The 26,978-nt window shown below is 45.9% G+C and overlaps 1 protein-coding gene across 4 annotated transcripts; it reads right to left on the reverse strand.

The window, feature by feature from the left end:
- Window positions 1-26,771, reverse strand: TMEM94 (transmembrane protein 94). 4 transcript variants are annotated; one of them, XM_072112427.1, is made up of 32 exons: window positions 26,651-26,771; window positions 20,191-20,279; window positions 19,983-20,102; window positions 18,197-18,321; window positions 17,596-17,732; window positions 17,103-17,305; window positions 16,195-16,346; window positions 15,168-15,270; window positions 14,996-15,082; window positions 14,280-14,396; window positions 14,110-14,166; window positions 13,704-13,808; window positions 12,503-12,667; window positions 12,229-12,408; window positions 11,419-11,713; window positions 10,229-10,402; window positions 10,041-10,143; window positions 8,807-9,024; window positions 8,304-8,476; window positions 8,087-8,225; window positions 7,211-7,326; window positions 6,346-6,445; window positions 6,161-6,269; window positions 4,525-4,714; window positions 4,283-4,360; window positions 3,678-3,763; window positions 3,397-3,478; window positions 1,985-2,133; window positions 1,799-1,893; window positions 1,241-1,334; window positions 993-1,163; window positions 1-528 (listed from the first exon to the last, which is right to left on the reverse strand). In XM_072112427.1, the coding sequence occupies exons 1-32, from the start codon at window positions 26,667-26,669 to the stop codon at window positions 456-458; spliced, it is 4,104 nt and encodes a 1,367-aa protein (XP_071968528.1). In that variant the 5' UTR covers window positions 26,670-26,771; the 3' UTR covers window positions 1-455. The 4 variants fall into 4 exon arrangements, with proteins under 4 accessions (XP_071968528.1, XP_071968527.1, XP_071968529.1 ...); XM_072112426.1 differs by having other exon boundaries at window positions 8,304-8,479; window positions 26,651-26,769; XM_072112428.1 differs by lacking the exon at window positions 26,651-26,771 and adding an exon at window positions 24,023-24,265 and having other exon boundaries at window positions 8,304-8,479.
- Window positions 26,772-26,978: the final 207 nt, after the last annotated feature.

Consider the following 26,978-nt stretch of genomic DNA (forward strand, 5'->3'; position numbering starts at 1 on the left):
TCCAATTACTTATTTTATTTACATTTTTAGTAACAAATCACAACCTCTCCATCTCCTGATAAAAAATATACATCATTTCAAATAAAATAAAGAACTTTGCATTCATTCTGTGTCCAGTCCTATAAAGATTCCCATGCGGATTAAGCCATGCACGTGACACAGGGGCCTAGAGGAACAACACAAGCAGCACAGATCGGTGCCCAGCCAGCAGGGTTACCCATGCAGAATGTGCCGGGACACAGGACCTTCATCAGTGCAGTGCGGAGGGGGAAGTAATGGCATCGCTTCTCCAGCTGCCGATTGTATGTAAACAGGCAGGGAGACTGGAGGCACAGGAGGTGGGGGGCACCAGCAGCATCTCCCTCCCCCAAAATGGGAAGATTAAGGTAACGTCCATCAGTTCTGTCCACCTCCCCCTTATGTGACGCTGCAGGGGGACGATACAACAAGTGCAATCAAAACGGAGAGTTCATGCCCAGTTTGGTTTCAAATTGAAGTTTCTGTCGCTTCTGATAGCGGACGCGAACCCTAAAAATAAGAGGGGGAAAAGATTAAGTATTACGGGTACTTTAAAGGAAAACCGGTCATGAGATCAGAGAGTCTGCGGACATGCGCGATCACTGCTGTATTAAAATCGGAGGACCCTTGTTCTACACACCGACCCCTGGAGTTCTACTATCGGTTAAAAGGGATACGGATCACTAGCTGTTACCCCATTATTCTTCCAAACCCTCAATGTAATGTCCTTTCTAGAAATCCCTTTTTTATGAAATATCCCTTTAAAAAAAAAAAAAAAACCCTGAATATTCTTTTTAAATTGTTCGCCATAAAATTAGAGATGGACTAGGCCAGACACGGATATTGGTCAATTGAAAAAAAAAATTATCCCCTATCCATTGGATAGAGGTAAGTGTTTTACAAGTTTAGCTCCCCCTTATACACAGGTAAGTACCTGGGTGACAGTAGGTGAATGTATTCTGCTGTTTTCATACCTGATTTCATGCAATTTTACAATCTCATTGATGATGAGGACGAGAAATAGCGAGAGCGGCCCCAGCAGCCAGGACAGCAGGGGGATGTCCCATAAGTGGAAAGTGAGGGGTGCATCGGGGTTCACCCAGAGCTGCAGGTCCAGCGCCGTCTGCAGTCCTTGTGCCAGTACCCTAGGGGGCGACATACAAACTAAGCAGCATGTAAAAACACTGATACCTACGCTCTATACATTGCGAGCGATACTTACAACACGGGAAGAGTAAGACTCCACCACACGTTACTAAAGGGGTTCCTGTTCCATAGGGGCTTTGAGCGGTGGACGTGACTGACGGAGATGAAAACTGGAGAGAGAGAGAGAGAGAGAATGTGCTCTGCTCAGTAGATATTACTATTTGTTCTATAGATTCTTAAAGGGCATCTACCACCAGGATGAAAGACTGTATGCAAATGAGCCTCATGGGCTCCATTAACACCTACGGAGCCTGGAGCCCCTCAGGCTCATTTGTATAGAGCCCTTCATCCTGGTGGTAGATGTCCTTTAAAGGGGTTTTCCACTTTGGTAGGAAACCCTTAAAAGGTTGGCATTTTGGGGGGTAAATTGTAGAACATGTGGTACTTACCTTTCCAGGGGTCAGCACTCATTGCACACGTGAGGTCACAGCCTTCACATGCACAATTAAAGGGACATCACCGATGGAAGCGCCAAAGAGCTAGAGGCATCCAGCAGAGGGGCAAGTACTACGTTTTCTCCTATTTGCCCCAAATGCTGACACATTAGTGTTTTCTGCAAAAGTTCAGAACTTACCTGTGTGCAGGACAATGAGACCGGCGCATAACTTCTGAGCCAAGAGAAGAGCGCCAGAGAAGAAGCCGAACCAATCCGGTGCCCCGGGGGAGTCACTAAGAGGGAGCGAACATGATAAGTGCCACCAGGGACCATGCACCAGATAACATTAGGAACAATTCGGATACTGCTGAGCGTCCCCCGTACCTGTACACGGCAATCCCAGAACAGTTTGTCACATTGCTATGGGTGGAAATCTCACAGAACGTCTGCAGAGAGAACCAGAAGCAGGCGAGACAGCAGAGGGAAGACGGGAGGAACTTCAGCAGGAAGCACAGCAGGAAGTAGTGCTGGGTCTGGAGCGTGGGAGAGACACATGTATTATGGGAAAACTGGATGTAACTATAACAGGGGAACCTCTAGCATTATAGGATCCCCAAAATATACAGCTCACCCTTGCCCGTGGCCACAAATTTCCAAAGCTGCATGAAAAATTGATGGGTGTCAATGGCTAGAAGTCCACATTAGGTCTCCAGCACAAGGCACATGTGCTGGAGGCCTCCTGGGACCCTGAACCCCAACACACATATTTTAAGGACCTGTGCCAAAATTTGACAAAAAAAAAAAAACACTTACTGACATACAGTACAACAGCCTAGGAAAATATGTATTGTAAAAATTAATAATAATAATAATTCTTTATTTATATAGTGCACACAGATCACGCAGCGCTGCACAGAGTTTGCCAAAATCGGTCCCTGTCCCCAATGGGGATCACAATCTAAACAACCTACCAGTATGTTTTGGAATGTGGGAGGAAACCGGAGGACCTGGAGGAAACCCACGCAAACACAGAGCGCATACAAACTCTTTGCAGATGTTAACCCTGGGACTTGAACCCAGGTCCCCAGCGCTGCAAGGCTATGATGCTAACCACTGAGCCACAGTGCTGCCGAAAGTTATTGTCTGATGAAGGCAGCATGCCCTGTTCACATGGCTCCTGTTCTGGAGGACTCTAGTGATCATTATACAGGCGGTCCCCGGGTTATGTACAAGATAGGGTCCATAGGTTTGTTCTTAAGCTGAATTTGTATGTAAGTCAAAACCGAATATTTTATAATTGTAGTTCTAGACAAATAATTTTTTCTTTCCCCAGTGACAATTTGAGTTTCAAATATTTTTGCTGTAATGGGACCAAGGATTATGAATAAATCTTCATTACAGACACCTTACAGCTGATCAGTGCAGTCTGGGTCTATAGTAAAGCATTTAGAGAGCTTCACCAGGTCATAGGGGTCATTCTGTAACTATGAGTCGTCTGTAAGTCGGGTGTCCTTAAGTAGGGGACCGCCTATATAGAAAGCAGCATGTGCCATATTTCACGTACAGCGCGGCTGTCTGGCCTTGTATAATCCGGTATATATTTAGGCCAGTAATAATAAGCCTCCCCCCCATACAAGTATATGGTTTATCTACCCATGTGCTTCCGCTCTGGTGACACTTCTATCCTGGTCCCCGTTGCGATGATGACACCAGTGGGATGTCCTGTGTCCTGCTCGTCATTCCCAAATCCTACCAAGCACAGAGTGCACTGCCGGCATCTCATATCAAGGATTTACCTTTTTGGGTATAGAGTGCAGGTTTTTTCCAGTTGCTACGGTCATTATGGAATTGTCGGCTGGCTTTCCGAGCAGGGAGACACTACGGAGGAGGAGGGGGACATCATTTTGGTTATGGGAAGGTTCAGCACCACATCTATAGAGGGTCTCCATTACTACACATATAAGTCACATTGCTATTCTCCTGTCCCAACCTCAGGGGGTGAGAGCAGGAGCAGGAGAACCCAAACTTTTAAGATAGAGTTGATCATGAATAAGAATCTGTAAAGTAATCCTCTCACCTTAGTAATGGAAAACAGAAACAGGACAGCCAGAGAATATCTGTAGTACTGAGGCAGGGAGGAAGCTGGATCACACAGGCCAGGAACTACGAGAGATTATTCTAGGATTATTATTATTATAGATCAAAGCATTAAAGGGCCTTATCATATTGTAGAGGTCTGACACACAGCACTTCTATATATCATGCCTGTATCATCAGCTAGAACCTAGTGGCCGACTCCGGTACCGCAACTCAACTTCTATTTCCAAGTAAAATTAGAGAAAAGTTCCAGTAACTATACATCGCTACTACCTTGCATGGCGCCATCTATTACCCCACAGCGTACTCTGCTAATCTAATATGATCAAGACAGGTTTCAGGTGTCAGACCCCCCCCAATTTAACACCAACGACCCCCCATCCTATGGACGGCTCCACAATATGGCCGTGTTCAGATACTATTCTGAAAGTATATACATTATGTATCCCCAGATGTTCTGCTTTATAATGTAGGCCCATTCATTTAAATTTGCATCGCTCCACAGACAGTGATATATTAATCATTTTAATAGGTCACAAAATTCCAAAGGGGTTAAAGTCTCCATCTAAAACGTATTACACTTACCTGGACGATGACAAGTGTGAGCTGACACTGCAGGAGGAACAGGAAGGATTTCCTGATGCCGTACGTGGCGTGGCGCGCCTGGAGGAAGCAGAAACAAGAAGGATCTACAGTCATAGGGAACCTATCAGAAACCTCATTTGGTTGTTTTAGGTTGTCGTCAATATTGGGCTTTTATGTGTTTAGGTGGGGGCACAGCTGGCGTACACACAGCATGGTAACACTGCAGACATCCCAGAACTCACCTGCTCAATGAGCCGGATAATGCTGACGCTCTCCTCCTGCCTGAAGGATATGGAGCAGGGCAGGCTGTTCAGCGCCGCCGACAGGTGCAATGGAGAGAGCTCCTCCGATGGGTTAGTCCGGAGAGGGCCGCTCACGTACCCAAACATCTCCCAGGAACAGCGAGAAGGGAACAATGGATCCAGAGAAATACTGCCGGGAAGAAACGGGAGATAAAGATGGCCGGTCATTGTATGTCAGAATCAAAAGATCTCAGCTCCCTTTTTGTGCACCGCTCATGGCACAGAAAGAGTTAAAGATCGAGGATCAGATTATTCCCTTCAGTTCTGATCCACAGACATGTTCTAATGGTGCTAAAGGGTTGTACCAACCTTATTTGACTGAAGATCACAAGTTCCCATTCTTACAAACTGAATGAACTATCAGGTTGTCTTGCTGCTCCCTACAATATCATGGGAGTGCAGGAAATTGCAGAGCACAGCGCATGGGTATCTCTAATACCCTCATAGACAGTGAATGGGAGTGCCAGAGACACCTGAACGCTATGCTCTGCAATTTCCAACGCTCCAATAACATTGTATGGAGAGGTAGGATACATGCTCCACATACCGCTCCATCAATTAGTGAAAAAAAAGGATTCCAATTCCCACAATATTTGGGGTACCAGTGTATGGACTCTGGATATGGGATAACGATGGAACTTGATACAACTAATTTAGAGGAAATCTACCATAGAAATCAGCATGATAAACCAGTAACGATTACTCAAAGATTTAAACACCGTGACTATTTTTTATACATGGCCCCTTTCCTTCTAATATCGACTTTTCAAATTATGCAAATGAGCCCAAACGGCTGTGCAAGGCATTACCAGAGCTCCTTCCTGCTGTAGCTTCAAAAGACTGTTACACTTTCCCCCTCCCTCTGCCTGCTGTAGACTCACACAGTGGGAGCCTTTGTAACTGTAGCACGGAGGGGCTCTGGTAACGTCACCCAAAGCCCTCTGTTCCGTAGCTTAATTTAAAAGTTGATTTTAGTAGGAAGGAGACAATGGATATCAATGGAGACAATGGATATACCGGTGCCTGGATCTATGAGTAATGTCCCTGTTTTATCATGATGGATTTTGATGGTAGATTTCCTTTAAAGTACCAGCAATTCCCCCGCACCCAAAAATGTTGTGCATGAATCATGCAGAAAATCGAGTGTGCTGGAATAAATGGGCCATTAGACTATAAAGTGACGCGATGCACAGGCCCAGTCTCTGTAGAGATGCATCTGTAGATCTGCTCAATATAAATACGTTGTGAGCCAGGATAGATCATATGTCAAATGTCATCTACATGGGAATAGACAAGACCAAACAGTAACGGAGTAAGATTTTGGAACGGGGCTAAATGTTTGTAACACAGAACACAGAACAGGAACAGGTCCCTGCATGTAAGGAGAATGAATACAAAACAGATACGTCTCTGTTTCTATGCAAATGACAATGCAATGATATACGAGATGGGGACACAGGACAAATGATACTGTCACAAAAGCATAAGCAACACGGATCGGTGCTGGAACAAAACCCGATTTTCTGAGGGCCCTCCCCAAACCAACTAACAGGCCCCAGACAGACCAGATATTGACCTGATATCGCTCTGTAAGAACAATCCGCTGTTCCGGATGCTGGCGGAGCTCCCCATGCAGCAGGTCACCTCCCCGTACTCCTGCATGATCTGGATCATTTCGCACATGGCTAGGAAGAAAACGAGGATGAAACCGGCGGGTAGTACCCCTTATCCGTCATGTACACAAGCTCATGTCGTACTCACTTTCTGGGGTGCAGTCGGTGAAGAGTGGGACCAGCAGGGGAACGTTATCAATGTTCTGCAGATGAGGTCGCACCTGATGGATACCACGAGGAAGCTTCGCCTGCAGCAGAGAGAAGTTACGATGGTTAGATGCAATATCTACATAGAAAGGTGTAATGTTATCTTAAAGGGGCTTGTCCCATGTGTGCAGGTTATCCCCCCCATCTGAAGCCCATCCACTAGACTCCCAACAATCACACGAACGGAGATTGTGTTCCCCTAACGTATTGAGTATGAACCGTGCACCGTATTTGCGTCTTATGGCCTTTACAGTGCACCATCACCACCTCCACCAGACGCTCTTCTACCTCATCCATTAGATAAACCCGCTGTTTTGGGAGGATTAGCTGACCATCTACAATGTGCATGGGACCTCCTGACTCTCCTAAATCTTGTATCCTTTTGTTTTCAAGAAAGAAGCTGACTCCACACATGCATACTGAGCTAAACTGAGGATGCATGTGTATGGGAGGCTTGGAAGGAGTAGCTTACCACAGTCTGAGGGACAGCTGTTTAGTGCAGCTGTTTTGGGACCCCCTGACATTTGCAGCATGTTTTTTTTTTTTTGCAGAGCCTCGGACACAGATGTGACCCTAGTCTTATACCTGTTAAGCTGAATTTGCCTTGTGCCTTTGTTGGACATTCAACAAGTATGAAGCAAGTGTTTCCAAACTTTCCAATAGGCAAGCATAGAATGGTCATACGAGTATGAATGCCAAAACCTCAGATACATATATACATATGTTGTACATTTTGAATCTTTTTGGAATGGGGGTGAATAGCAAACATATAGACTTGTATAGGTACATGCATGTATTTGTCTTACACGGTTGGAGTCTTCAAAGAAGCTGGGGACGTCGCTGTCAGTGGGCTGGAAACTAATCATATCGGAGTGGCCCTCGTCATCCATGAGAAGTAGACCCTCCGCGTCCTCCCGAGATGCTGCAATGTCAAAAAAAGTCATTAGAAAAAAACAACACGTATGTCGATGTCATACAACTAAATAGGTGTGGATTGTGTATGGATCATTTAAAGGGGTATTATCCTCTCATTCGGGAACTATATATTGGAGGGAGCTGTAAGCTAATGGCTCCATTCTCTGTGTAGTGGTCGTGTGGTGTCATTGCAGCTCCCATTTGCATCTCTGGATGGAAATCTACAACCAAATCCATCACAAAATCTGTCAAGCCAAACGTGACATATGTGAATGTTCTGCAGATTTTGCAAAGGAATGGACACGCTGCAGATTGGAAAATCCATATTGAATTTCTGTGCAAAAAAAGGGTTTGCAACATATTTCTAAAATCTTAAAGAAATACATAATCTTACTAGATTACGCATCTGTGCATAGACCAGACCATATGCATTACCCTTGCTTATCCTTAGAATAGGACATCATAGTTAGGGTCATGGTGATCTGAAGACCTGCAACCCCATCCATCAGCCAGGGCTGCGAGTGCTGCATCCTCATCACTGTGATGTGTCTGGTATGGCAGATCAGTCACTTTTACTTGAATGAGAGTGAGCTGCAGGAGGCTACAATGCTCGGCACCACCACCATAACTCATACAGAGCAAAGCTTGGTAACGTAGAGGATGGAGATCTGGTGGTTTTAGGAGTTGTACCCCCACCAACTGGATAACAACTACTTTAAGAATAGCCAACCAAATTCATAGAATGTAAGTCCCACTTGTTTCCTCACCTTGATGGAGATCATCTCGCAAAGAACCAGCATGACTGGGGCTGGAAGGGGGAACCTCAGACCCCGGACCATCACCATTTGGGGTCAGAGATATGTGGCAATTCCATCCAGTCTCCAGACCCATTTTCTCTGCAAACACCTAAGTAATGGGACACAACTGATTAACCGGATACAACATAAGAAAGTACAATGGACATTACAAGATGATCCCGCTCACTTTGCTTCTCAGCTCGTCCTCCATAGAGAAGTACACAAAGCGGATGCAGGCATTGACCAGGCCATCGATCAGACGCACAATGTCCAGACGAGCCTGATACTGCGAGGAGACCATCCCCATGAAGATCTGGCCGCTCATTGCCTGAGTGAAGTCCTCCGACACCTCCCCGATACCTTCTGAGTTAAAACAGAAGGAAATATAAGACACAATTCCTTTATTTATATAGCGCACACAGATTACGCAGCGCTGCTCCGAACTTGCCAAATCAATCCCTGTCCCCAATGGGGCTCACAATCTAATCAACCTACCAGTATGTTTTGGAGTGTGGGAGGAAACCGGAGGACCCGGAGGAAACACACGCAAACACAGAGAGAACATACAAACTCTTTGCAGATGTTGACCCTGGGTGGGACTTGAACCCAGGTCCCCAGCGCTGCAAGGCTGTAATGATCCCCGAAGGAAAACTAAATCTAAAGGACAGAAAGAGGGCAGAGGTCACTCACCATCGGAGCTCCAGCTGTCATGGCGGCCAGTGTGCTTCATAGGAGTATTCCCCCCGAGGTCACAGGGGGCAGACACTAGGCCGTGCCCGAGGCTATGCTGCATTTCTATGCACTTGCCGTGTAGCTGGGGTGACAGGGAGAAGTGCATTGGCTTGTAAGAGAAAGCCGAACAGTAGCCGGATAAGCAGGCTCGCTGGTAGAAATCCAGGACCTTCTTCCTGAGATCAGACAGCGGAAAAATCATAAGGAATCTGGATCCAGTGTGAAGAAATTATATCTGACACATTCCACATATTTAACCCCTTACAGGTTTCTACGTCGGTCACTAAGGGGCCATAGATTAGGCTGATGGATTTCACAGGTTTCCAAGACCACTCACATTCCACTGTCTTATGACATTATGGATTGGAGGGAGTTCTGATCCAGACTGATGACCCATTCGGTCCCGTAGACAAATGCTTAAAGGACATCTATCATCAAGATAGTAAACCAAAAGATACAGACATACTGGTGTGCGAAGCTTCTTTTAGCTTCTCATGCCCTTGTTTTCAAGAAAAAAAGGGCTTTAAAAATCATTCAAATGAGCCTGAGGGGCTCCAGGCACCATTAACTCCTATGGAGCCCCTCAGGCTCATTCGCATAATTTTAAAAGCCTTTTTTTTGTAAAAACCAGCACATAAGAAGCTAAAAGAAGAGCAGATCCTGCCAGAGGGGGCGCACACCTGTTACTCTATATGTTTGGTTTACAATTCTTCATCCGGTAATAGACGTCCTTTAATAAATCGATCAAAAAGTTATATGTAAAACAAAAATGGAACTAGTAAAAAGAAAAACTTGTTTTGCAAAAATCAAGCCCTCACATAACCCCGAAAGTGGAAAAACAGAAAATGTTTATTAGTTTTGGAATTAGACGACACCAAAAAAAGTTTGTTCCTTTTTGTAACAAAAGTGATTTTATTACAAAATACTAGAAAAACAAAAAAAAATATATATGACATTTCTTATCGTCATAATTGTATCAATCCTGAGAATAAAGATATCTTGTTATACATTCTCTGCCTATAACTGTATTGCAGTTTTATTTCTGACCAGAAAGAGATAATAAAATGTACTTGCCATTAAAAACTAAAAATCGTCCCACAAAAAATAAGCCCTGACATTGCTCTTAACAGGTCGCATGAATAGGCCGGACACTAAGGAGTTAAACAGAATCCGTCAAGGTTCTGTACGGTACCTGTCAGACCCAGAGAGGGGGTAGATATCGGCTCCGTCCCAGAAGTCAGTGCAGGCTTCGAGGATGAGGTCGGCGGTTCCATGAGATAACATCTGCTCTGTGTCTGACATCAGAAGGAGAAGACATTACTGCAGGGACAGATAACTCACGGGATAAGTCCGATGTGGAGACAAGTGACAAGTACATACTGGTTGTGACGTCTCTGACAAAAAGGCTGATCATGTGACTAAGGGGAGGCCTGCGTTTGGCACCGGTTGGAAGTTTGGAAAGTAAATTCTCTTTCACGGTCTCCTCGCTGGGGAGGTGATAGAGGGCCACGTGATTTTGCAGTTTGAATAAATCCTTGGCTCCTGGGGTGAAACCTAGACGTGAAGAAGAGAGGGGCAGTCACAATGCGAGTGCTGATATAATTTACCGTCTATGTTAGAACCGGAGATACCAGAGCGCTGTGCTCAGCAATTTCCAACACTCCCATACTATTGAATGCTCGGCCTGCCACCCATTCTCAGGATTGCTCGGGGGGGGTCTAGTGCTCATGATTGTTGAAGGTCAAGAACAATATCAGAACCTACAGAAAAACAGAGAATGGTGGTCCCCTTCTCAATTATGGGTGCAGCGCACTGTTATCTCTGGCACTCCCATTTACTGTCCATGCACGTGCCGGAGATACCCAAGCGCTGTGCTTGACGATTTCTGACACTAATATACTATTGAAATGAGCCGCTATAACACATGCTCCACCTGCCGCTGTACCCATTGTCCAAACTGGTGGGGGTACTGTTCTTGTGATCGGTGGGAGCCCCAGCAGTCACAAATGAGAAGGAGGGTCCCTTTCTCACTAACTGATGGAGCGACAGATCCAGCATTTGTCCTGCTGCTCCCTTCAATACTATAGGAGTATCAGAAATTGCCTAGCGCAGAACTTGACTATTTTTATCACTTCTAAAACCAGTAATTGTGTGTGCCAGAGATACCTCAGCGGCGTATTCAGCAATTTCCAGCATTCCAATAGTAGAAGGGCATGTTTCTTGCTAAACCTTTGCTCTAACAATTAGTGAAAAGGGATCTCTGATCATGATTGGTTGGGATCCCTGCAATCTGACCCTCAACTTATCAGCATGTTCTTTGCTATGGGGATGAGTTGACAACTTAGTACATCCCCTTTAAAAAGGTAGTCCAGCCAAGTTGTCCTCTATCCAAAGGATCCTGATACATGCACCCTCGGCTCTATTTAAGCTCTATTTCCCTGATGGAAGTACACGAGCATCACGCTCATTTATCTCCATCTACAGGAGAGGTCATCAGTGTAAAAAGTGCAGAACACCCCCTTAAAAAACAAGACTAATAGACAGAAACCTAAAACTTGTATAGGTGATACCTATAAGTCTTGAGAAGTCACAGAGTCCCCATGGGATGTGTCCCGGAAGCACGGAGCTGTGGGTTTCTTGGAGAGCGATGTGGCGCAGATGATCGGAGAAGCGGCAGAGCGTGGTGGTCACGCCGGGGTTACACAGGTTCAGCAGCACGTTCAGCCCCAGGGGTTTTAGGGAGCTGAGATGGAGTTGCCAGTTAGATTCATCAAACTGGATGCTCTGGGGGTTTTGTTGATCTTGTGAGAGCCGCAGCATTTCTAGGTGACAGTCACAGACGTAATCGTCCACCTCGCTGCTGAGCTGTAGAGATAGAACGGCCATAAACTCATAAATATTCACTAAAATCATATATATAATAATTATTATTATTTATATAGCGCACACAGATTAAGCAGCGCGGCACAGAGTTTGCCAGATCACTCCCTGTCCCCAATGGGGCTCACAATCCAATCAACCTACCAGTATGTTTTGGAGTGTGGGAGGAAACCGGAGGACCGGAGGAAATCCACGCAAACACGGAGAGAACATAAAAATTCTTTGCAGATTATGACCCTGGGCTTGAACCCAGACCCCAGTGTAATGCTAACCACTAAGCCACCGAGCTGCCCTACAGAGGCCAGTGATCCTCAACTTTAGTCCCCACAAAGAGGTTCTGTTTCAGTAGACACTTCCAATCCTTCTAAATCAATTCCTTTGTTATTCCTCCTGGAAATGTATGAATGAGCCAACACCTGGGCCTCATAGGGTCACAGCAGGCCATGTCCTAGCCAGAACTAAAAGGCACAATGTGATGTATATACACACACATTACATACCTGACCCCCTGTGTCTTGGCTGAAGCTGACATTTGACCCCGACGCGTGCTTATGCCGACTATGAGGCTTTCTCTGTGCATCAGGAGGTCTAGTGGGATCCATCTGCCGCTCGCTCCCGTCCTGCTCATTCACCATCTGCAGGATAGTGGTCTCGGCCAGGAGGGCTACCATCTCCTGAGGCTGTGGGGACAATACATAGAAAGCCATTAGAGAAGGGACAAGCCTCCAGGGAATGACAGCCACAATAGAAAAGACACCGAAATATAAGCCTCACCTCGTCCTCCATGTCAGTCTGACAGTAGGAGCGCAGGGATAACATGTCCGTCATATCGTCATGTCTGTCTGCGGTCTGATCTACTCTTCCGCTAAAAAACAGGACGGTCTCTGGACTGGGATTGGGCCAGGAAAGGACTCCTTGTTTGTCCACGCAGCAAATAACCTTATAAAAAAAAAAACACACACTATGAATAAAACCTCAGCATACGGTAACAAAGCAGAAGGGTCCTATAGGGCCTCAAAGGAGACCCATCAGTTACCTTCACTGCATATGCGTCCTATATTCAGGGCATGGACAGACCAGGCAAGAGGTCTTTTTCAGACTATTATATGAGTCTGTGGGAATCGGACACCCAATGACCTCTAGTGATTGGGACAAAGCTGTATACTCCTGAACAATTACTAGTATGTAGATGGGGTGAATGTGAGCAAACCAGCTGATCAGTGAAGTTGCAGGTAGGATCTGTGTATTAGGATCCATGCACTGGCGGAAAGACAATACATCCCCTATCTACCCAGCTTGCTTGAAGGACTGTATGCAGATGATCCTGAGGGGCTCCAAGTGTTAATGAATCCTGGAGCCCCTGAGGCTATATTTGCATACAGTCCTTCATCCTGGTGGTAGATGCCCTTTAAACTCGCTTTTTACCCAGACAGAACCCTTTAGCATGCTATAACTAACTACCGTAATTTTCGGACTATAAGGCGCACAGGACTATAAGGCGCACATCAATAAATGCCTGCCAAAACATCTAGATTCATATATAAGGTGCACCTGATTATAAGGATGAATGACCAGCAGGTGGCTGGTTGGAGCAGCAGGAAGAGCATGTGTACTGCCAATCCATTCAATATCATGGGAATGTTGGAAATACTGAGCACAGCGCTTGGGCATCTCCAGTACTCTCATAATGCAAATGTGAACGCTGGAGATAGCTAAGAGCTGTACTCAGCAGTTTCCTATAGTCCCTTAGTATTGTATGGAGCAAAATCATGACGTTCCAGCCATTAGTGAGAACAGGACATATTGCTGGTGGTCCCAGCAGTTACCTTGCTATCTCCTATCCTGTGGAAATAGTTCTTCAAGAGTTTTATAAACCTTTTAACTAAACCCCAAAACTCATGGCTTACGGTGATGGACCGTTGCCTCCAAATATACATTAACAGGAGACCACATGTTATCCAGAACCTTTACTCACCGTGACAGAGCCCAGACCATGCAACAAGCTGGATGTATACGCCAGGGTCTCGCAGTTCCCCCTCACAACCCGCAGGAAGTGAGAGCAGACAGAAAGCAGCATTTCCTATAAAACATAAGAGATATTTAAATGCAATTTTAAAACCACAGCACAGAAAGCAGAGACCTAGAAAGACACTAGAGGTAAAGCCTTGTTCACATTTGTATAAAATAATGACACCTGGACAGAAGCCAAATGGACCCCAATACTACAACTGAGGTCTTTTTGGGGGCATCAGTGGAGTCAATATTTTACACATCGGGGCTCTATTTTTTTGTGCTCTAATGGAGTAGAGTAACAGAAGCCCTGTTGCTAGTGTGAACATAGCCCGAAGCAGAGATGTCCGTCATAACCCCTCCATCCGGACCTGCGTTGATGCCACCTCTGTATAACTGCTCAGGGTGTCCTCCGAAAACTTTGCCAGCTAAAAAAAAAAAAAAAAAAAAAGAGAAAAAGTAGAAGGATTTCTAAGTACAGGATGTATTTCCCAACCTCTAGAAAAGGTTTATCGAGGGGTTAATTTAAAAGGAAACTTACCAGGGAAGTAGGAAACTTTCGGCTCATTTGGGCCAGCACACGAGCTTCACATAGCGCCGTCACCAAAATCCACATCACAGGGAATAGAAGAGGAAGAACCGGCAGCACAGCGTTCACCTACAAGTCAGGAAGATGGGACGACACATCTGTATCTATGTGTATCAGACAGGGAGGATTCAACCTGACTCCATACTCAGACACAAACATCAATTTATACAAGACGTCACCCCATGTTACCAATCACAAGGATTGGAGGAAATTTGGCTATAAATGGATCCATCCTAATAAACCAGGGACATTACTCATAGATCCAGGCACCGTGACTGTGGTAATCTTCTTATATTTGTTATCCATGTCCTCCTTTCTTCTAAAATCAACCTTTAAAATTATGCTTATGAGCCTGAAGGGTTCCTGGTGGTGTTACCATAACCACTCCATGTCTCCTTAATCCCCTTCAGCAATTCTCCCCCTCCTTCTGCAATCTCACACAGTGAGGGGGGGGGGGGCGGGGGGAGTGCCCCCTTGCACAGTGTAACAGCCAGGGAAACAGTAGTATGGAGGCGCTCTGGTAACACCCCCCCAGTGCCTTTTGGGCTCCTTACCATCATTAGTCTCCTTACCATCATAAAACTTGATTTTAGAACACTGCTCCAAAAAAATTTATAATAATAAAAGTCTAAGAAAAACCTAAAATGAAAACTATGACGACCCAATACCTGTAATTGCAGCAAAGCATAAGCGACAGGGGGTACGCCAGGAGCGTGGAAGATGTAACGCACAGCGTTGGTGATCAGGAAGGCAACCTGCAGGGTGACATAGAAAAGTTATACAGGTCCCAAATGTACAAGATGACAAGTTCTAGGATCTTCCTACACGATATCGACTCACCATAATAACTGGGACAGCGTGAATCAGTATCACAGACTGGACGGTGAATCTTTCGTTGTCTAGGGCAGTGACGGGGTGAGAGAGAGCCTGGTCCAGCCAGCTCCTGAAAAATACACATCATGTCATGGGATACAGGAGTAGCAGCCTGGGTCAGTAGATTGTCATGACTATAATGTATGATTTATAGTAATAGTCTTCTCATATGGGAGAGTGACACCATAAGGGCCCCCTAAACCTCTTGGGCCCATGTGCAACCGCAACCTCTGCACCCCTCCAAGTTACGCCCCTGGACAAAACCCATTTAAAGGGCACCTACCACCACGAATCTATCTATAAAGGTAGATCGGGTGGTAGGTGGATGTATGGGACGTGAGGATAGCCCTTTTTAGAGCTAATCCTCACGTCCCCGCTAGCCTAGCATAAACTTTATTGCCCTAACATGTTAATTTAATTAAGCGGCTACCGGGGCGTGGAGTAGCCGGACACGAGGCTACACGGCGCGGCTACTCCACGCCCCAGTAGCTGCTTTCCCCCGCCTACCCTGTGATCTTCGGCGCGCAGCTCCTGGCAGCTGCGCGCCCTCGTCCGAGAAGCCGGAGTTCTGCGCATGCGCAGTAACTCCGGCCAAGATGCGCGATCTCGGGAACGAGGCCGGAGTTACTGCACATGCGCAGAACTCCGGCTTCTCGGACGAGGGCGCGCAGCTGCCAGGAGCTGCGCGCCGAAGATCACAGGGTAGGCGGGGGAAAGCAGCTACTGGGGCGTGGAGTAGCCGCGCCGTGTAGCCTCGTGTCCGGCTACTCCACGCCCCGGTAGCCGCTTAATTAAATTAACATATTAGGGCAATAAAGTTTATGCTAGGCTAGCGGGGACGTGAGGATTAGCTCTAAAAAGGGCTATCCTCACGTCCCATACATCCACCTACCACCCGATCTACCTTTATAGGTAGATTCGTGGTGGTAGGTTCCCTTTAAGAGATGACAACCTCTTGGAGCTACAAGGAGGAAGTTGGAAGCCATGACTGTACCTGACATTATCCATCACGGGGGTTTTCAAGACACGGAACAGGTGATGCTGCTGAGGATACTGCGGTACTTTCTTGCCCTCGCCTCGAGGGGACGGCGGGGGAGAGAAGGGAGGAAAAAGATCTCCAGGTTCCAGGACTATGTGTTCGTCATCCTGCATAGACAGATCACAGAGCTTACACTCTATCACTGCTGCCCTTTGGCTTGTTTGTGGCCAATTAAGACCGATTGACGTATCAAGGTATAGGGGACCAATAAAACAATTAATGTCATGGATCATTGAATGTGCGGTCATACGTTGCGTTTACTGCATGCGTTTAAAAATGCATTGCTACACCTGAAGTGAGATTTGCCTAATTAAACAGCTGTTAACTCTTGCGTTTACAAAAACCAAGTGTTAACGCATGCGTTAACACCACAGTTAATGCATGCGTTTTGTAAACGCAGGTGTTAACAGCTGTTTAATTAGGCAAATCTCCCTTCAGGTGTAGCAATGCGTTTTTAAACGCATGCAGTAAACGCAACGTGTGACCGCACCCTTAATGGAAATCTACCACCAGGATAAAGAATTGTAAACCAAGCACACTGACATACTGGAGAGTGCCCCCTCTGGTAGGTTTGGCTTTTCTTTTAGCTTCTTAGGACCTTGTCTTTACAATAAAAAGGTTTCATTATGCAAAAGAGCCTCAAGGCTCTATAGATGTCAATGGAGCTTAGAGCCCCGAAGGCTCATCTGAGTCATTTTTAAAACCTCTTTTTCTTAAAAACAAAGGCATACGAAGCTATAAGAAGAGCAACTTCTGTCAGTGTGCTTGGTTTACAATCCTTCATCCTGGTGGTTGATTTCCTTTAAGACGCGACATATAAGAAAACAGTAATCGTGCAGTGGCGGCCAGGTATCTATTCCCACCTTCATGCCTCGCAGAGATGCAAATGATTCCTGCCCCGGCCGCAGAGCTATGACGTCTCCATCCACCAGCAGACTAACCGGGAGGTTCACTAGTCGCCCATCTCTATACACCCAGTGAAGAGACCATGATGGTGCCGAGGGCATGTACAGGTCTGGATACACGGTATCCTCCCATATTACCTCCTGTCCACTTTCCAGCACATCTGCAAAAAGAGAGATGAAGTATTAGACGACCTGTGACATTTCCATTATATAAACATAACGTCTATACAGTCTGAATAGCCTTATATGTGAGGGTATATAGTCCGATTATAGACAACGTTGCAGATATTAGTAAGGTTATGTTCACACTAGGATTACGCGTGCGTCGTATAATCCCAGGAACATAAGGGTTGAGGCAATGTCACTGCTCCGGCCCACTGTAAGACCCTCAGCACCCTGCCAGATGACTGATACAGCGACACAATACATATGGACATAAGAAGTGACTTACCATCTATTTGGGTAATGATCCTCCGCAACCTTCCCTCCACTTCTCTCTTCTTCAGCCTCTCCTGCCGTCTCATTAAGAACAAGTCCAGGAGGAGCAGCAGCAGCAAGGCGCACGCGTTCCCCACCTCCGACCCCCGACTGGAAGACAGCAGCTTATCTATATCACTATGTCCATACATTATACATCAATAGTCCCATTGCTTGCCCCCCCCCATTACTTTATAATAATAATAATCTTTATTTATATAGCGCTTTACAAATCTACTTCCAAACTTTGGTCTCTTCCAAAATGGCCGAGAGGGATTTTGGAAAGTTACGGACACACTCCCTGCATTGTCCTAGTTCAGACAGTGATTGCTGGAAAAAAAAAATCTGCAGCCATTGTAGGAGAGACCCAATGTAGGAGATGAAAAAAGCAATGGAGGTGCAGAAAAGACGGCACCGGTAATACAGAGGGATAAAAATGTGGGTACTGACACCTCTTCTAACCATGAGATTGGGAGCCATTGGGTGCGCCACTGCAACCTGCATAGAGGTGTAATGTAAGACCAGCAGAAGAAGTGTTAATATCCGGAGTGACATGAAGCAGCGCCAAGCCTCACCTCCCGTCTGGCTGACTGCCATAACAGCATAAGAGCAGCAGCGTGGCCATCAGCATCAGCGCCGCTCCGGGCCAATGAAAGCAGGACGAGCGGTTACCATGATAGAGGAAGCTCCGTCTCCAATCCTGCGGAGAGAAAAACATGACCTTGAGGTTGTAATAGACACCAGGAACTTCAACGGGTGAAACAATGCAGCGAGCAAACAGCGGGCAGGTCACACAGGGTGAAGCAGAGGAGCCACACACAGCCCGGTAATATCGGTGAGCCCCCGGGTGTTAGCGGCACCAGTGTTATATAGAAATATATTCTATATACAATCAGCTATAGGGACAGGTGGAGTGTATACCACTCGCTGGCAACAATGGCGCATGTCCAGGTAGAAAGTAATCAAGCGTAGGGCACAAAACACAAGGCCTGTAGGGAGAACACTGGACCGTCTTGTCCAAACCCACAGAAAGAAAAAACCGCTACAGCAGATCCATATCCATCCTCTTGAAATCACTTCTGCTTTAGACTTTAAAAATGCATAAAAACGAGAGGGTGGCGGCACACAATCGCGGCCAAACTGCGAATTACGGAGCGTGCGCTGGACAGATTTCACCACAGCGCAGAGGACGGTATAACAGGGGGTATCATGAGAACAGTTCTGCTGATCCAAGTTCTGTCCTCCATCTGGGAAATCCGTTCAGTGCACGGTCCTGACCGCGGTTGTGCTATGGATCTTACATTTTTCCACAATGAGTATGGGATTTTCATACACCACATATGCTACAATACAAGTAATACGCTACATGTGTGGGCGCCCTTACAGCTTCCAGATGGACCCATTTCTGGCTTTGGTGCTCTATTTTAAAACATACAAATTAAACAAATTCATAGAGGGAACCAGTCAACCATGACAACTTCTGCTTCCAGCTAATGTGACTGAGCCTGCAGTACCTTTAGCAGCCACTGCACACAATACGGAGCTGTACTGGATCCACTTTATATCAGCTCATACAAACAACTGATTATCAGTGTGCCAAGAGTCAGACCCCCGAAAAACTGATATAGCCGATAAGTCATCAATAACAATCCCCCAGAAGCCTAGACTACCCCTTTAAAAGGAAATCTACCATCAAAACCCATCCTGATAAACCAGGGACATTACTCATAGATCCAGGCACTGTGACTGTGGTGATCTTCTTATATGTGTTATCCATGGTCTCCTTCCTTCTAAAATCAATCTTTAAAACTATGCTAATGAGTCAGAAGGGCATTACCAGAGCCCTTCTGTGATGCAGGTTCACAGGCTGTTCTACTGTCAAGGAGCACGTCCCCCTATCACTGTGTAAGATTACAGCAGGCAGAGAGGAGAGTGTTAAGAGAACAAGGGGATACACATAACAGCCTGTAAAACTGCAGCATGGAGGGGCTCTGGTAACACCCCATCATTAGCATGGTTTTAAAAGTTGATTGTAGAAGGAAGACGGGCATGGATAACAAATATAAGCAGATTACCACAGTCACGGTGCCTGGACCTAGGAGTAATGTCCCTGGTTTATCATGGTGATTTTGGTGGTAGATTTTGGAAGTAGCCACCTGCCAGCTAAAACATTTCTAGCATGCAGAATATCCGGTATTTACATACACACTGCGTCCCTCTCCTATCCCTATGGAGAAGTACACAACCAGTCATCAATAAGGTCTACGTGTGCCGTCAACGTGTGACAACCCTTCAAAAGGTGCCATCTAAAAATACTATGACAGCTATTTCAAGGCGTCCTCCATGCTCATGTAACCTCACCCTCCAGGCTGAGCGGGTCTTGTGCTGCCGCTGGTGATCGCTCAGGGCACAGGACAGTTGTTCCTGTAAGCGTGACAAGGCCTGGCGCGTGGAGAGCCCCAGACATGGGTGAAGACCGTCCTAAAAATAAACAATAAAAAGGTCATCATTGCACAACTAAAAATCAATAACACGACATAATACGACACAACAATCAGTGATGGCCGACCTGGACCTTCTCGCTGGGCTCCATGGGGTCTGCTCTGTGAGGTAAGTCATGTAAAGGCTTCGTGGCTGCACACACCACCAGCACCACCCCTAAAATAAAATCAAGAGTTATGGTCACAGTCTGATCCGTCTATCGATACCCCAAGCAAAGGAATTGTATCGATTTTTACAGAGATTTCCATTTACGTAACAAGCAGGGACACCAGGGCTTCGCTGTAATCCTGGATTTGCTGACACTAAGCAACGAAGAATAAGCTCCAGCGAGACATTCGACCTCCAGGGATCACATCACCTAGCGACACGAGGCTCCCCGAGGATGGAGGGCGACATCACAACAGCCAGTGATGAAGTCCTAGTCTAAAACGTGAATCCCCGTCATACAGGCCTGACCTCCGGGGATCACATCAGCTAAAACGTGTAGTGACGTGTATGCTCGTCATACAGGCCTGACCTCCGGGGATCACATCAGCTAAAACGTATAGTGACGTGTATGCTCGTCATACAGGCCTGACCTCCGGGGATCACATCAGCTAAAACGTATAGTGACGTGTATGCTCGTCATACAGGCCTGACCTCCGGGGATCACATCAGCTAAAACGTGTAGTGACGTGTATGCTCGTCATACAGGCCTGACCTCCGGGGATCACATCAGCTAAAACGTATAGTGCCGTGGATCCTCGTCATACAGGCCTGACCTCCGGGGATCACATCAGCTAAAACGTATAGTGACGTGTATGCTCGTCATACAGGCCTGACCTCCGGGGATCACATCACCTAAAACGTATAGTGACGTGTATCCTCGTCATACAGGCCTGACCTCCGGGGATCACATCACCTAAAACGTATAGTGACGTGTATGCTCGTCATACAGGCCTGACCTCCGGGGATCACATCACCTAAAACGTATAGTGACGTGTATCCTCGTCATACAGGCCTGACCTCCGGGGATCACATCAGCTAAAACGTATAGTGACGTGTATCCTCGTCATACAGGCCTGACCTCCGGGGATCACATCAGCTAAAACGTATAGCGAAGTAGATCCTCGTCGTACAGCAGGCCTGTACGACGAGGATCTACTTCGCTATACAGCTCTGGGGATCACATCTCCTAAAATGTATAGTTATGTGGATCCTCGTCATACAGGCCTGACATCTGGGGATCACATCACCTAAAACGTATAGTGACGTGTATCCTCGTCATACAGGCCTGACTTCTGGGGATCACATCACCTAAAACGTGTAGTGACGTGTATCCTCGTCATACAGGCCTGACCTCTGGGGATCACATCACCTAAAACGTGTAGTGACGTGTATCCTCGTCATACAGGCCTGACCACCGGAATCACATCAGCTAAAACGTATAGTGCCGTGGATCCTCGTTATACAGGCCTGACCTCCGGGGATCACATCAGCTAAAACGTATAGTGCCGTGGATCCTCGTCATACAGGCCTGACCTCCGGAATCACATCACCTAAAACGTATAGTGCCGTGGATCCTCGTCATACAGGCCTGACCTCCGGGGATCACATCACCTAAAACGTATAGTGCCGTGGATCCTCGTCATACAGGCCTGACCTCCGGGGATCACATCAGCTAAAACGTTGATTGACTACGGTTTTGTTTTGTATGATTTTTGCTTTTACATCGGAGTCTATGCGCTTGTGAAAATTCTGCTTCCAATCTGACTCAAATCTGTGTTACGGTGCAGATTTACGCTTGAAAAGACATCAGATCAGTTGAAAGAAGAGGTAAAAAAACACAAATTCAAATCGGCGACAAAGAAGCACTACACAAATCTATATTTAAAAAACGCACACAAAAACTATGCATATTTGTGGACTTGCATGTGGATTTTCCGAAGCGGCTATCAGCACATTACGGATTGTCATGCAGAAAATCTCTATCAAATATGTGCGCTTTTTATACGGATTAGTATAATGCATTTTTAATCCAAATGTGCATGTTTTTTTTTCTTTCCACCAGATATGACGTCATTTCAAGCTAAAATTGCCATCACATTGCAGATTATGCTACAGATTTCCCCTTCTCCCATAGACTACAATGTACAAAAAATTTTAACACAAGAAAAGTGCCAAGATCATTACCGTATTTTATTTTTTTGATGGAGCAACAATTTCCTAACAAAAAAAAACAAACAAACAATGGGGAACCGGTATCACAAGTCAATTTTAAGTAGGGATAAGATCTGCAAAGCGTATTTTAATAGAGGATTTTCTTAACTTCATAGACTTTTCATCCCTTCCTATGAGTAATTAGGTGCAGCGATCCCGCAGGAAGATCCAGGCATAAATCCGCAATAAATCCATGGATTTGTATCCTAATTTACATCAGATTTTCACGTTGATTATTCCAGAAGGATTTCTCATTTCTCTTTAAGCTCAGGGAAAAACTAGTAAAGTAAAAATCTGCAAGTCTTCCCATGCAGCGATATCCTGCGCCGTGTAGATGATAACTTATTGGGGCACATTTACTTACCCGGTTCTATCGTGTTACCCGAGGTGCGTTGTCCGACGAAAAAGAAGTCTGGCGCGATTCACTAAGATCGTGCGCCCGATATCCTGCATATGTCGCTTCCCCTCTCAGGTCCGCCGGAGTTCACCTTCTTCTTCCCGGTGCATGTGAGTGCATTGTATGTGACACAATTTGAATTGTAAATCCCGCACTCAATCCGAATCAGTCGGGTTGTTCGAGGCTCCCCCACCCCCCCACCCCCCCCATTTCTGTTGCATGAAAGTCGGTGTGATTGCGCCAAAATCCGATCTTGTGGGGCAAAAACCTCTGTTACATGCGGCACAAATCGGAAATAGTTGGGAAACCCAACGGAAATGCGCTGTGCGGACCCTTAGTAAATGTGCCCCATTGTTGTGGAAGCTGCTTTAATCCGCTGCTTTAATCCACGATTTATATATTTTGTTTTGTCAGTGGGGGAAAAAAATTGTCCTATTGTAGGAAATGGAAGGCCACTGAAAAAAAATCACATTTCCTATTTTCTTTTATTATTCACACAGTCTGACCTGGACTGTCAAATATCTAAGTGTGAACTGGTCCTTACCTGCACACAATCAGGATCGGCCACATCAAAATCCACAGATTTAGGCTCCCAAAATGGGTTTACGCGGCCCATGCGTCATCACTAATGGAGTCTCTTTACGGAATATGTTATGGCTTTACTTCTAGGGTGATATCAGGGAATGTCAGGGAAGCTGAAGGTCGTTCCTATAGACACTAAGGTCTCCGGCACACGACCTTACTCCAGCTCTGTCCTGTGTGGAGCCATAAAAACATGCTATGGGGCACGGGGCATCATCTTACCCACCACTGCCAATTGGGGGCGCTATATTACATACCCACGGTTGTCATTTACATCACATCAAGTGAACCATAACCATAATTATGGAATCTGACGCGTCTACAGACCCCATACATACCCCTAAAATGCTGTGCACCAAGTTCTGGGTGCCCAGGTCTACACTGGGTACATAATGGGCACCACATTACCTGATATAACATGTATAGGGTGTGATATAGAGTCACATACATATAGTATATTGCTTAAATCTTAAAGGAGAAGTATTGCCCAGTGTTCAGCTACTCCTCCTGTCAACAATCTTGAACATATCCCTTTAAATTGGGATTTTATTTTATTTATGATCTCACACTCAGAGACACCTCCATTATTAGTACATTATATGCCAGGGGCTGTATATACAGCACAGGGGAGCTGACAGCCCATGTTATATTCACTATACACCCAGCTATGACGTCACAACACTGCATTACAGACGTGATAGAGGGAGACCCTCGCACTCACCAGCCCGGTCCGCACCGTCTGTCACCAGTCTCTCCCGGGGTCCAGTTTAGCCACAAGCCGCCATGTTTCTGTCATCACTTGCCGCGTCCTGTACAAATCTTCACTGCATTCACTTCATGTCCCCAACTCCCGAACTCATTTTGCAGAGATTTCCTATTACACACAGCATTTGCTGGTCTCCAAGAAAATGGCTGCCCCAGCGGCGTCTATGGAGACGTAGCTGGAGACACTGCGGTGAATACATCATACTGTGTTGTGTCGCCTCTAGCAATGAGATGTTTATCGGTGTACAGTTGGAAGTGAATTCTATAGGAGCTGTAGGGGGCGCTGTTGGTCAGTGTATGGATGTAGGGGGCTGCAGTGAGTGCTGCAGTGTCTGTGTGTTACCTGCTGCATGTTGTGTCTTGTGCAGCTCCTGATACTTGGACATGTTGGATCCTACACTACATGTCAGCCCTTGTAGCTGGATGCTGACTATTCTAGGGGCACAATCCTGCTCTTAACCCTTTAACTCCTTGCCTTGGATGCCCTTTTTCCACCCTTGCGTTTCCGTATATTACTTCCCAGCTTCCGAAAGACAGAATGTTTCCATATACAACGCCTTATTATCTATGGGACAAATTATATTTCCTAGTGAAACCATTTTATAATCTGGCAAATTTTAAAAAACTCCAGATGCGGTTAAAAAAAGGGAATTTGCGGCACTTTCTTGTGGGTTCTTGCAGCTTCCACTGTACAGTCCAAATGACAACTCCCCATTATTCTTTCGGTCGGTACGTTCACTGAGACACCAAATTTATTTTGGGTTTTGTAGATTTTTTTTTATTATTATTTAAAAAAATTAGCAGTTTTATGATATTCTGACATATATATTTTTTTTATACTTTGGTGTAGAGACCTGTGTAATGTTTGATTTTATCTGGGTTGAGACAATAGGGGAGATTTATTAGTGATTCTGTGCCAGTTTGTGGCATAAAAGCACTGATATAATCGTAAAATTTTGCGCACTGCAACTATTATAGAGACTACGCCACCTCCACGCTATGTGGGTGTGGAAGGGGCGTAGATGGGTGCATCTGCTGGTGAAGTGGGCGAGCAAGGGGTATTCAGACCTGGCGTAGTTTTGCCCGGAGGCCGTACTGCCCGACGGATAAACCTTAACCTATGGCGGGAAACGAGGAGGAGGGGGTGGCACATTCAGGGATGTATCTAAAGACAAAAATCATTGATTATTAAAATATTTCCCTTGACCCCAAAACGATCTATATGTATTTTGGAAACTGTGTATGAATAATACAGCTCTATGTAAGGTGTATGCCTATATAATGGCAGCTTAGATACAGCAACTCAGCACTTTTCACGGTGGATGCCTATCAATGTCAGCTTGGATACAGCAGATCATCTCTATGTAAGGAGAATGCCTATATCGCCGCGGTCACACGTACCGCTAGGCGTCCGTTCATAACGCGACGCTAGCGCACAGGGGGAGGTCCTTGGCCCAAACGCACATGCGTTTCCAGGGCAGCGCATGCGATTGTTAAGCCGATCGCATGCGTTTCTCTGGAAACGCATGTGCGTTTGGGCCGAGGACCTCCCCCTGTGCGCTAGCGTCGCGTTATGAACGGACGCCTAGCGGTACGTGTGACCGCGGCCTATATGGGCAGCAGCTTTGACAAAGTGTCTCAGCTCTATGTAGGGTGGATGGCTATGTTATGGCAGCCGAGATACAGGCAGGGCCGGCACCAGCACTGGACATACCTGGGAAAGTGCCGTGGGCCCAGATCTGCTGGGGGGCCCACATAAGGCTGTACATAAGAAATCCATGAGGGGGAGGGGGATGTATCTAATTAATCCATCGGGGCTGAGTGGGCTGTAAATAAAATAACCATGAGGAGGTTATTTGGGATGACAAACTATGGAATATTTTAGGGAACAGGAGACTGTTTTTTTAGTCTCAACACAAAACACACATGTTGGGTATCGCCACGTCCGTGACAACCTGTACAATAAAATATAATTACTACTGAACCAGTACAGTGAATACCTTAAAAGAAATAAATAAATATATTTTTTGTGCATCCAACCAAACAGAAAACACCAATAAAATTGATCAAAAATTCACATTTACCCCATCGTGATACCAATAAAAAAAAGTACAACTTGTCCCGCAAAAAAATAAGCCCACACAGCTCAATCAACAACAAAATTAAAACATTATGCCTCTTAGAAAATAGAAATGCAAAATCAAGGGATTTTTCTCTACAAATAAGTTTTTGGCTGAATTCACACGAAACCTATGGGGGACATATGTACGGCCGCAGGCATACATACTTCCCCCATAGATGCGATGGCTGCACAGAGTGTGGCACCGTACCTCTCCATACACGTGGAAAAGATAGGACATGTCCTATATTTCCCAGTGTGCACGGCCCATACACTGTGCATTTCTATGGAGAGGGGTCACTTATCCTCCTCCTCTTCAGCGCGGCGCACGTATGCCCACCCAACTACTTATCTCACCCACCCATCCATAGTTGACTTGCTGTCACTTCCAGCGTTTTGGCAGGGTGCTGGCAAAATTAAATCAAACATGCCCTTGATATACCCCTGTAACACACCAGCTCTTACCTTGCCTGCAGTGTCCCATCTGCCAATCTCTCCCTTTTGCCCTGGCACATACTGAGCACAATGGGGTCCTTTCTTCTCCTCACTATGTCTTCTCTATAGAGCAACCCTTCTTGGCTATACTAAAAGCTGAGACAAAGGGGATTACATTCGTTATGTATTCTGCTATCACTCCGCTAGTGTCAATGTGTGACAGTATGTATCATAAATCTCAGTGCATAGTAAGGTTGAAGGATTTATGATGCTTAAACTGCCAGAAGCAGATCTAAGTGATGTAGTTCAGCTTGTGGGTGCTGTGGCTTTTGGGCCCTGTGACAACTGCTACCTCTAT

The sequence above is a fragment of the Engystomops pustulosus genome, chromosome 6 (genome assembly GCF_040894005.1).
Source record: "Engystomops pustulosus chromosome 6, aEngPut4.maternal, whole genome shotgun sequence".
Taxonomy (NCBI): Eukaryota; Metazoa; Chordata; class Amphibia; order Anura; family Leptodactylidae; genus Engystomops; species Engystomops pustulosus.

Bases quoted from the DNA above. Each gene is read 5' to 3' on its own strand.
- TMEM94 (XM_072112426.1), bottom strand. The intron at 16,347-17,102 runs GTGGGAATAGAT...CTGTCTATGCAG, and splicing joins CATCTCTGCGAGGCATGAAG to GATGACGAACACATAGTCCT. The intron at 2,134-3,396 runs GTAAATCCTTGA...CCCACGCTCCAG, and splicing joins TGCACTCTATACCCAAAAAG to ACCCAGCACTACTTCCTGCT.